At 42.6% G+C, this 12,719-nt stretch overlaps 1 protein-coding gene across 1 annotated transcript in view; it reads right to left on the reverse strand.

Annotated features, from left to right (window-relative positions):
- Positions 1-1,189: 1,189 nt before the first annotated feature.
- LOC311224374 (tetraspanin-3-like) overlaps positions 1,190-12,719 on the reverse strand; it is a 29,582-nt gene continuing 18,052 nt past the window's right edge. Inside the window, exons 3-7 of the mRNA XM_084309342.1 lie at positions 7,461-7,535; positions 6,351-6,449; positions 3,731-3,883; positions 2,975-3,058; positions 1,190-1,482 (exon numbers count right to left, since the gene is read on the reverse strand). Of these exons, the coding sequence (XP_084165468.1) occupies positions 1,411-1,482; positions 2,975-3,058; positions 3,731-3,883; positions 6,351-6,449; positions 7,461-7,535 (483 nt within the window). The 3' untranslated portion in view covers positions 1,190-1,410. The remainder of the gene's footprint in view (positions 1,483-2,974; positions 3,059-3,730; positions 3,884-6,350; positions 6,450-7,460; positions 7,536-12,719) is intronic.

The following is a 12,719-nucleotide window of genomic DNA, read 5'->3' on the forward strand; positions in this document are numbered from 1 at the left end:
CACGCAAACTCCACACAGGAAGGCCCGGGAGATACCCCACCTGGGTACCTGGCAACACCGCAACCTGGTCCCCAAGCGGGAATCGAACCCAGGACCTTCTAGCTGTGAGGCGACAGTGTTAGCCACTACACAACCGTGCCGCCAGTGATAAGTTGACACAAGAGAAAACGCAGTGCATTACAGAGTCATCCCCTTCCTGTACCACCAGAACATCTGGAGCACATCTGTCACAGAGGTCAATTAAGAACACATTTATTATTTTCAATGATGGCCTGGCGAGAGGACAAAAGGTCCCCTCGAAGGGTAACAGGGAAAAAGGGACAAAACATTTTTTATAAAATAAAATAGAAAAGAGACAGATGGTATACATCACAGAGGTAAGGGAAATAATTAAAACACACATCAAACAAACAACCGAATAAAATTACAAGGTATGTAATACATGAAGCAGAACAGACAATTTACAGTTAAAAGGTTGGGTGACAGTTGCAGGTGCAGTGTAAACAACTCTGAGATACTGTAAGAGTCCTTAACACATTGTCTGCCAGGCATTGTGCCCATCTTATACCACTCTCTGCCACCGCTGTAAGCCTATGGAGTGGCTCACCTTCTTTGCAGGGCTATAACTTTTTAAATATTATAGCTATATCGACATTACTATGGCCCATTCAACATCGGTATCTATCGTTGTTTATAATTCCTTGATTGTCAGTAACGGCTTTTTTTAGTATGGGTTGATACGTTGATCAGATGAATTGCAGTGAAATAAATAAACAATCGAGCTGAAGATAACGTTAGATGAGTCTGGAGGAAATAAATTCCAATTATTCTATGTCGATCTGCTAGATCCATTTTCCGTTTGTATGACGCAATAAACGCCGAAATCATATTGATTCTTGCGTTTCGAAAGCGATCCAATGCACTCGAGTGTGTATTCTAGACCCACGTTACAATATATCTCTGGCGGAGGATTTTCCACGATGCACCGAGCACCACTTCCGGTTTGGCGTGGAGTGTAACTCGCCCGAAATCCACCAGGCGCCGGTATTGAGGCGTTGCAATATCAGACCAGGGTCCAGCTGCGTCCCGGAGGGAGGCTGGATGAATTATGAATGCCATGGCGAAAAAATTAAACATTGATCCCAAAAACGAGTTCCCTCGTTGTTGGCGCACAACGATTGGCGGGCAATAACGAGTATAGTCATTGTTGGCGCACAATGTGTTAAAAGTAGTGAGGGGGATCGATTTGTACATTTTCCAAGTATTTTGCATCTCGTTCCAACTGCTGGGAGCAGCAAATTGGAAGAAGGGTTGACCGAAGGAAGTGAACATCTAGCAAGATATGGTGAGCATCTCTGGTGTTATAGGGAGTAGAGGAGCATTTTAACAAGTGCATCAAAAAAGGAGGAGTCAGTCCAGTAGGCCATACTCCAGTAATGGCTGAACCTTCATCAGCTGGGCCACACTTGCAAACCCAACGATCTGTGTGAGAGGAATAACAAGAAAAAAGAAGGCTTAAAAAAAATGCTTTAAAATGCAGTTAAATAAGCATATAGCTGTAACATGGTTAATAAGTCACCTTTTATGAAGCTTGCCACTTCTACATGCACATTATTACTGGAAAGAATAGTTTCTCGTTGGGTTCCGGGTCATTTAATACTGTGAGGTACTGGTTGGGTTTTGGGTAATTTAATACTGTGAGGTACTGGTTTAAATTTTGGGCTCAGGCAGAAAATGTGGTCCCGATCAAAGTTCTAAAGCTCAGAGCAGAGCAGAAGGGCAAATGGGCTGCATTTATATAACAGCTTTTATCCAAAGCACTTACAACTTATGCCTCACATTCTCCCATTCACACACCAACGACAGAGGTGACCATGCAAGGTGCCAACCTGCTCATCAAGAGCAGTTAGAGGTCAAGTGTCTTGCTCACACTGCCGGGAGGAGCTAGAATCGAACCGGGAATGTTCAGATTACTAGACGACTGCTCTACCTCCTGAGCCACTGTCGCTCCCTTTGGAATGCCACACATGTTAAGAATTCACATAATGTTCTTCCTGTGCCCCAGGACAGTTCAGTCAGTATGTTCTTCCTGTGCCCCAGGACAGTTCAGTCAGTATGTTCTTCCTGTGCCCCAGGACAGTTCAGTCAGTATGTTCTTCCTGTGCCACAGGACAGTTCAGTCAGTATGTTCTTCCTGTGCCCCAGGACAGTTCAGTCAGTATGTTCTTCCTGTGCCCCAGGACAGTTCAATCAGTATGTTCTTCCTGTGCCCCAGGACAGTTCAGTCAGTATGTTGTTCTTCCTGTGCCACAGGACAGTTCAGTCAGTATGTTCTTCCTGTGCCCCAGGACAGTTCAGTCAGTATGTTGTTCTTCCTGTGCCCCAGGACAGTTCAGTCAGTATGTTGTTCTTCCTGTGCCCCAGGACAGTTCAGTCAGTAATTTTTGCGTTTAGTTTTCTTGCATTTTGTACATTTTAGTTTTGTATATTTTGTATAGTGTTTGGTCTCTTTACTATTTAATTTTTTTTTAAACTGTATGAAGCACAATCTTAGGAGGCTCATACAGAACCACGCGTCTCACTGTAATGTACATGTACCTTATATGTGACAAATAAAACCAAACTTGAATTTGAGTTTGTTGTATTATATAATCTGGTATATAATCCAAGAAATCCAAACAAGAAGACTCTTTTTTGTTAAATGCTCTCTTCCACGGTCTTCTTCTTTTGCAGAATTTTACAGCAAATGCACTGCCATGGAAACGGTCATCCGCTTCTCCATGCCGGCGTTATCAAATAAAAGTAGCTTGCATGAAGAAGAGGAGTTTTTTCTGAGATCTTCTGTGGCATCTTTCTAACCCCAAAACACGTACAGTAAACCCGAAAGGAATCAACCGGAGTGACCCACAACAAATGGCGTGATGCCAGCCGCCCCAAGAAGCCGTACGGGCACCATGTAGCCAGTGGTTCTCACCTCCACTGGTAGCACTATCAGAGAGGACCAGATGATGAGACTTAGCACAAACAGTAGAGCCTCCTCCAGCTTCACCTGGCAACCCTGAGAGAGAGAGAGAGAGAGAGAGAGAGAGAGAGAGTGAAAGAGATAAATAATTGGATTAGAATTGGAGAGCCAAGTTGTGTGTGTGTGTGTTGTGTCTGTCTGTCTGTCTGTCTGTCTGTCTGTCTGTCTGTCTGTCTGTCTGTCTGTCTGTCTGTGAATGTCTGTCTGTCTGTCTGTCTGTCTGTCTGTCTGTCTGTCTGTCTGTCTGTCTGTCTGTCTGTCTGTCTGTCTGTCTGTCTGTCTGTCTGTCTGTCTGTCTGTCTGTCTGTGTTGTGTCTGTGTGTTGTGTCTGTCTACCTGTGGATACAGCTGCCAGGGCTGGTCCAGGGTCTGTCCCTCATCTCTACATCTGTGTCTACCTGTGGATACAGCTGCCATGGCTGGTCCAGGATCTGTCCCTAATCTCTACATCTGTGTCTACCTGTGGATACAGCTGCCAGGGCTGGTCCAGGGTCTGTCCCTCATCTCTACATCTGTGTCTACCTGTGGATACAGCTGCCAGGGCTGGTCCAGGGTCTGTCCCTCATCTCTACATCTGTGTCTACCTGTGGATACAGCTGCCAGGGCTGGTCCAGGGTCTGTCCCTCATCTCTACATCTGTGTCTACCTGTGGATACAGCTGCCAGGGCTGGTCCAGGGTCTGTCCCTCATCTCTACACCTGTGTCTACCTGTGGATACAGCTGCCAGGGCTGGTCCAGGGTTCCGTTGCAGGACTGGAAGGTGGAGTTACAGCAGCTGTGAGGAACCCTGCGGCCCCCACTGTGGATAAACCAGGCGGTGCCCTGCCAGTCCCGGTAGTCATGGACACCACAGCACTGCAACTGGGGGGGGGGGGTTACACAAAGGTAAATGGAGCATTTATATAGTGCTTTTATCCAAAGCGCTTTTGGACAATTTTTGTTCCTCACATTTTACCCACTCACTCACACATTCACACACCGACGGCAGAGGCAGCCATGCAAGGTGCCAACCTGCTCATCAGGAGCAATGGACCTGTCTCAAAACCCTGCCCTCTTTTCTTGATCCTCCAATCACAGCTGTCGCTTACCTTGGACTTCCTCGTACGAGGAAGTCCAAGGTAAGCGACAGCTGTGATTGGAGGATCAAGAAAAGGGGCAGGGTTTGAGATAGGTCTATTAGGGGTTAAGTGTCTTTGCTCAAGGACACATCCGACACTTCGACCAGGAATCTTCCGATTACCAGACGACGGCTCTACCTCCTGGGCCACTGTCGCCCCCCCCCGTAGCATTATAGTACTGAAACATTAAAGCTGCTATAGACCTTTTCAATCACAACAACATACACGTAAATAAATAAATGGGCTACTAATCAAGGAACATGCTTTATATAGGCTTCTCCTTGTTGCTAATATCAACAGCTGGCAGGAAATAAACCTTAGCCCGAGCTGTTCCTTAGCAATGCAATTTTCCAAAACACATCTCAACACTTTGGACGCCGGAGCGATATGCGTGATGTGTTGTTAAAAGGCAGACGCTCTAAAGTATAGGAATACGTGGCGGTGTTTGCAGGGCTATAACTATATTCTATATTATAGCTATGGGTACAATACTATGGCCCATCACCTATCTATCGTTCAATATGAGAAAAAGAAATAATTTCTTCATCCATACATTCCCGTTTTATACCATGGTGAATGACTATAGTTTTAGAATAATCCTGTCTAATCCCAGAAAACGACGCTATGCAGCAATACGTGCAATTCACAAAAAATGTCTCGCCTGTACACGCTACTATTTTGAAATCACATCGATATTATCAGTATTATGTTTCATCATGAATGCATGACAGGGTGTGGGGGGTCGTTTTTTGATGCTTTGATCGTTACACACATATATTGTGATCGAAGTGAAATCATGGTTGGATCACAGCAGGATTGATACCATATAGGCCTTACCTTGTACCCCAAAAAGAATATTCCAATGATCTGATCGCGAGTCCCAGTATTGGTGTTGATCGTGTCGCCAACATAATCCGCCACACATCATGGACCGGGAGCAATTCAGGCTTCTCAATCCGATCGGGACAACCGGTCCCCTTGCCCGACCAATAGAAATCCGACCGGAGACCTCTGATCGACCCACAGGCCAAGATATCAAGTTTCAAAGGGTGCGCGATACTGCCACCTGGGTGGATGCGGCCGGTATTGCACATTGGCATTCTCAAAATGATTCCCCATGTTAACCCAGATGTCCGTGTGCCTGTAATGAATGGAAATATCGAATAAAAGAAATAACGATGAAAACCCGACTATACTCGGGTCTGGCGCTGAATGTTCGGCGAGTTAACCCGACTATCATCGGGTATGGCGTCCAAAGTGTTAATGTGGACACACCGACTCTCTACCGTCGTAGACGTAGACGTCGTCTACTGTGAGTGAAGTCTCAACGGCCAATGACATGTTCTTACTGAGTCTACATGGTCCTCATTTGAGAATCTTAGAATGTAGCAGCTTTGATACACATTCATTCACACACACACACACACACACACACACACACACACACACACACACACACACACACACACACACACACACACACACACACACACACACACACACACACACACACACACACACACACACACACACACACACACACACACACACACACACACACACACACACACACACACACACACACACACACACACACACACACACACACACACACACACACACACACACACACACACACACACACACACACACACACACACACACACACACTACCCGAAGCCTGTTTTTGGGATTCGAACTTCGTAATTTTTTTTTCTTTTTTTTGAACCTTCGTTTTTTATTTAAATCTTTTTTAATAATTCAAAAAAAAATTTAATCTTTTTATAATATATATATATATTTTATATCCTCAAACTAAATCCTCAATTTGAATAAAGTCATTAATCTGTTTTCTTTTTTATTAAATCAGCTTTCCAGCCCCAGCCCAGGGAGAAGCCCCAGCCAACTAAATCAATTAAATCAACTTTCTTTAATGAATATAACTCATCAGTTTCTTTTAATACTATAATATTAGTGTAGCCTAATCTTTATCTGCAACTGTGAAGAAAAACCCCATTGGTTTAAACAGAATTAATAGAAAAAAATATTTTAAAAAGAAAAAGAAAAAAACGTTTCTTTTTTTATAATTCTTTTTTAATTCGAATGTTGATTTAGAATTCGAATGCCAACGTAACGAACAAAGGTTCGAAGGTTCGAACGTTTGGGCTCAGCCCTAACACACACACACACACACACACACACACACAAACCTCCTCTTGTGTGGCATCCACTGCACTAGAGTCTGGGTCCTGCCTGCTGCCGGTGTATCTCTGAAACACACCTCTGAAGGGAGCTAGCTCCGAATGCACCTAAACGCACAGGGGACCAAACACACTGCATTGCCCATAATGCTTTACAATAACGGCATCACAGTATTATCGTATGGTTGTCATGACCCTTATGGAGAAAGAAATATCTATATTAATTCAAACCTTTATTTACACTCGAAAACAATTGAGGTTTCCCTCATTTTCAACTGTGTCGAGCTTAAAAGAACACGCCAACATTTGGGGAAATTAGCTTATGGTCTTCTGCAGAGAGAGAGACAAGAAGATAGATACCAGTTTTCTCTTTGTGTGTTCAGTAGAAAGCTATTTTGGGAAATTAGCTTACTTAGAGAGACAAGTAGATAGATACCAGTTTTCTCTCTGTGTGTTCAGTAGAAAGCTCTCTGGCTGCACGGTAGCCTATAGCTTAGCAATGAATGGAAGCAGACATGGTCGGTTAGCCTTCGAGAGAGGTGTTAGTTGGACAATGCCTAGGCTAACCGGCCATGTCCGCTTCCTCCCGCGTTTACACACTCACTTTAAACATTCACCTTTAACATTCACGTTACACTTTTGAACACTACCATATTTTATCTATTTATTACTAAAATATTTGCACTACATCTCTACTTTTGCATTTGATTAGCATTTTGTACTTTGTACTTTAGTTTTGTATATTGTATAGTTTGTATAGTTTTTGATCTTTATTCTTTTAACTTTTTCTACTGTATGAAGCACAATCTATATTAAATCAATATTTTATTTCATAATTATATTCTATTCTATTGTGCTTAACTGAGTTCATATTTCAATGTATTTTACTCCACCTCTTTATTGTATTATATGTCTGTTAATGTCTGTACACTAATGTCGCACCAAAAACGACCAAAGCAAATTCCTTGCATGTGAAAACGACTTCACATACAAGACCTTTCTGATTCTGATTCTGATCTCAGGAGGGTCATACAGAACCAAGCATTTCACTGTAAAGTACCTTACTGTATATATGTGACAAATAAAACACAACTTGAACTTGAAACTTGAAGTCCTTACCTTTCCAGAGTGGAACACGGCCAGAGCTGAGGCACTGCCCTGCAGGCAGAAGACCACAACCAGCATGTACACAAACTGTGGAGGGAAACACACCCATTAGCTACACCAGGGGTCAGCAACCTTTACTATCAAAAGAGCAATTTTTCCCCCTCCCACAAAATTGAATTCCTCTGGAGCCGCAAAACCAATTTACCCTTAAAATGAAGATAACACAGTGTATAACATTTTATAGTTATCCCCAAGCATACCCCACATTTAGCATAAAACGCCTGGCAATTGCATACCCAAAGTAATTTGCGATTTATTATACTTTATACTTTTACTTTTTATTGCTGTTTTTACCTGTTATAACAAAGGAAAACCTCAAACTCTTATGAAGAGGAGAAAAAATACTGGCTGTGTAGACCTATTTTTAAATTAAACACAGAAGAGGAGACAAAACACTGGTGTCTGTAGACCGACTTTGAAATAAAACCCTGAACTATTCAGGTATATTTGAGTCCTTCCCTTATTTGTGGAACATTTATAAAATAAGAAGTAGTCCACTTTGAAAAAAGACTACCATGTGTAGACCTACTTTGAAATAAAACACAGAAGAGGAGAAAAAACTAGAGGTGGGCATAGATTAATTTTTTTAATATAGATTAATCTATCTGCAATCCTGGAGTTAATCTAGATTAATCTAGATTAAAATGGCTCATTTGAAGTCTGCCGAAGGCATTCAAAATATGTGTGTTCTACCTAGGGATGGGTATCGTTAGGATTTTATCGATACTACTACTCTTATCGATACTGCTTAACGGTTCGGTACTTTATTGACATTGCTTTATTATTTATAACTTTATAAATAAATATTATTTCTTCAGCAACAGCAGCAGCAATGTTCTTTATATAACTTTATAAATAAATATAATAAATAAATATAATTTCTTCAGCAACAGCAGCAACAATGTTTTAAATGTGTCTGAATTATAGACTGTTTATAATAAACAACAAATGTAAGATTAAAAAAAAAGGATATACACTGAATGATTAGTTGTTACCTAAAGCCCTTGGACTCCACTGTAGAGAAGGGGTGCAGGCCTTTGACAACAAACTGGGTCCTGTGACACTCGTCCGCCCCCCCCCCCCCCCCCCCTACCTCTGTCATCCTTCCTAGCTGCTATAGGGTGAAGGGACTTGGTTTGGCTGTATTCGGTGGTGGAGGGAGAGGGAGGAGGCGTGGGCTATCATCTTTCAAATATATTTGTAGCTAAACAATTATATTTTATTTATTAGCCTATTCGTAATAATTCGTTATTAGCCTAGCTAACTCTGTATTATCTTGGCTTACCTGCAGTGGACGTGCATGGAGATGGAACACTGTGAGCAAAGCAGTCGAAAATGGCGCATTTCTGCAGACTAATGTTATGTTTTGACAACAGATGTTTTGACAAATTGCTTGTATTGCCACCCATACTTGCAAATGTTTTATTGCACTTGTGGCAATGTGCGTTGTCGGCATCGACTTTTGTAAAGTGTACCCAGACTTTCGTTTTGTTCTCTCCGCCATGATAATAATAATAATAATGAGCGCAGAGCTCGGTCTGTGTCCTCAGCGCTTCAACACTGAGCCACAAATAGGCCCGCCCTTAAGTACCCGTATGCAGGCCCGGACTGGCCATCGGGAGCACCGGGAGTTTTCCCGGTGGCCTGGCCTGCACAGATTTATGTTTTGACAACAGATGTTTTGACAAATTGCTTGTATTGCCACCCATACTTGCAAATGTTTTATTGCACTTGTGGCAATGTGCGTTGTCAGCATCGACTTTCGTAAAGTGTACCCAGACTTTTGTTTTGTTCTCTCCACCATGATAATAATAATAATAATGAGCGCAGAGCTCGGTCTGTGTCCTCAGCGCTTCAACACTGAGCCACAAATAGGCCCCGCCCTTAAGTACCCGTATCCGTATGTGTATGTGTGAGTGAGTGAGCGGCTCGCTTCTCGTGCAGACAGAGAGAGGAGAGGAGACCCAAGTTTGAGAAATAGATTAACGGCGTCAATTGTATTATCGCGCGATTACAGTCCGGCGTTAACGCAGCACGTTAACGCCGTTAACGGCCCAGCTCTAGAAACAACACTGCCATCTGTAGACCTACTTTGAAATAAAACCCTGAACTATGCAGGTATATTTGAGTCTTTCCCTTATTTGTGGAACATTTATAAAAAAAAATTAGTCCAATTTGAAAAAAGACTACCATGTGTAGACCTACTTTGAAATAAAACCCTGAACTATGCAGCTCTATTTGAGTCCTTCCCTTATTTGTGGAAAATCTATAAAATAAAAAGTAAATTTTTTGTTGTTCGCTAATTTCTCACCACATATCAGGCATACAGGTCAGCCTGCATCGTTAGTCATGAAAGCAAATTAATCTGTCCACGCTGAATTAAACCCTCTATTTTCCTCAGACTTTCCTTTTTTTGGATGTATCCATGGTTAGCTTACTGGGGGGGTCGCAAACTCAAGATTAGCCACTTGCAGACGGCAGGGAGAGGCGCGGGGTGTGACGTACTGTATTTTAGTTGATGAAATATTTTAGTTGATGAAATATTTTTTCATTTGAGTGTCACAGTATGACATCGATCTCCAAAATAAAAAAATACAAAATAAAGTTAAAAAAATTAATAAATAAAAACGATTATATTTTTTTTGACCAGGGAGCCGCAGCTGATTGGCTAAAGAGCCGCTTGCGGCTCCGGAGCCGCAGGTTGCCGACCCCTGAGCTACACACACCCACATACCTTTACAGTCAGTCATGCAGTCATTCATCTGACACTTTGATCCAAAACCACAACTGAGCAGGAGGGGTACATCGCTGGTGGCTAAGGGTCTGTAACATTGTTCGTCAAATAGTGTTGAACTTGAGTGCTACACTCTGAGTGCATATAGTAGTATAGACATATTACTGTAGCATGGTAGGTATTAGTAGTATAGGGATAGTAGCATAGTAGATAGTAGTATAGGCATAGTTGCATAGTACATACATAGTAGATAGTAGTATAGACATATAGCATGGTACATAGTAGTATAGGGATAGTAGCATAATACATAGTAGATAGTAGTAGAGCTGCCGCGATAACCGCATTACCGCGGTATCGCTGTTGCATCACGCTCACCGCAGAGTTAGGCTGAATACCGCGTCACCACGCTGTTTTTTATCATAATAATAAAGTTGGCTTGCGGCTCTGCAGATATACCCTACTCGGTTCCAAGCGACCCTATTGGTCCAGCCTGGCTCTGCGGCTCTGCAGATACCCCCTACTCGACGCGTCACACTTTGTAGCCTCTGAACGAAAACAGAACGCCGCGCCGCCATCTTTACTGCCTCGCTAAGGATGCATTTCATTCAGGATTTGTTTGCGAGAGAACCAAGTGCAATAAACAAAAAAGAATGGATTCACTGTGTATTCTGCCTTATTTATTGATGAAACAAAACCGACATCAACCCAATTTACCACCGAGCGGAGAGTTTAGTGTCACAACAAGATCGCTGATGTGTTAAGTTTGTTGTTGTTATTAGCCTAATGCTACCGTCAGCCGATATGTACACGAGAGGTAGCGTTAAACCCGGGTTTGCTTGGTAGAATACACAATGAGAGGTAACGTTAGCTTTGGCAGAATAGACGCAACGAGAGTCTGGTTAATGTTGTTATTGATTGATTGATTGATTGATTGAAACTGTGTTAAACTCTGGCTTGCTGCAAGCCCTCGGACATCTATGCCCAGTGCCCACGGAGCTTTCAGTGTACACAAGCGGCGCCGCCTGCGTCCCCACACGGAGACAAACGGAGTAGTATCTGGCTGCAGTGGAAAAGGAACGAAGTACCAGGTGCCTAAAGCGGGTCGAGTCGAGTAGGTACTATGCAGTGGAAAAGCGCCATTAGACTAGAGGCAGGCTATAAGAGTAGACTACTAAAAAAAAAAAAAATGCATTCAAATTTTTTTTTTTTTGTGCGCACTGTGCGGTAATACCGCGGCGGTAGAAAATATTTCGCAAATTCGTGCGGTAAGGAAAATATCAATACCGCGGCAGCTCTAGATAGTAGTAAGCATGGTAGGTAGTAGTATAGATAATTATTTTTAATTATTGATTGAAGAGGTGTGTTTTTAGTTGACAGAGGGAAATTGGGCGGGTTTCAGCTGTCCTGACTGTGATGGTTTCAGCTGTCCTGACTGTGATGGTTTCAGCTGTCCTGACTGTGATGGTTTCAGCTGTCCTGACTGTGATGGTTTCAGCTGTCCTGACTGTGATGGTTTCAGCTGTCCTGACTGTGATGGTTTCAGCTGTCCTGACTGTGATGGTTTCAGCTGTCCTGACTGTGATGGTTTCAGCTGTCCTGACTGTGATGGTTTCAGCTGTCCTGACTATGGTGGTTTCAGCTGTCCTGACTGCGATGGTTTCAGCTGTCCTGACTATGGTGGTTTCAGCTGTCCTGACTGCGATGGTTTCAGCTGTCCTGACTGTGATGGTTTCAGCTGTCCTGACTGCGATGGTTTCAGCTGTCCTGACTGTGATGGTTTACTTTCAGCTGTCCTGACTGTGATGGTTTCAGCTGTCCTGACTGCGATGGTTTCAGCTGTCCTGACTGTGATGGTTTACTTTCAGCTGTCCTGACTATGGTGGTTTCAGCTGTCCTGACTGTGATAGTTCCACCAGTTCGTTCCACCATTGTGAAGCCAGGACAGAGAATAGCCTGATTAAGTTTTGGTTTACTGTAGACTAGTTTAGCTTTTTGTAATTCACTGTAGTTTTGTTTACTGTAGTTTACTGTAGTCTACTCTAGTTTACTGTAGTTCAGCTTACTGTAGTTTAGTTTACTGTAGTTCACCGTAGTTTAGTTCACTGTAGTTAAGTTTACTGTAGTTTAGAGTTTAGTTTCAAGAGTCCCTGGTTTATTGACCAAGAGGTCATTATTGAGACTATAAATAAATATTATTGAGACTATTACGTTATCATTGACAATTAGCAGGCTCAATGTCGAGTCAATGTAACATAATAAGGAGACGGTAGCCAAAGTAATCACAACGAATATTTAATGAATAATTACCATGGATTGAACAAAGGAAAATATAAAGTAATGACAAACAAGAACACGTACTGCACAGACAGGATCAGCATCAGACAAAAGGGAAGACAGAATACTTATACATGAGGGAATGACGAAACAAGACACACCTGGGTTAATTACAAATGGGCACAGCTGGAGGGGAGAACGAT

This window comes from Notolepis coatsorum, assembly GCF_963971535.1.
Source record: "Notolepis coatsorum genome assembly, chromosome: 2".
NCBI lineage: Eukaryota > Metazoa > Chordata > Actinopteri > Aulopiformes > Paralepididae > Notolepis > Notolepis coatsorum.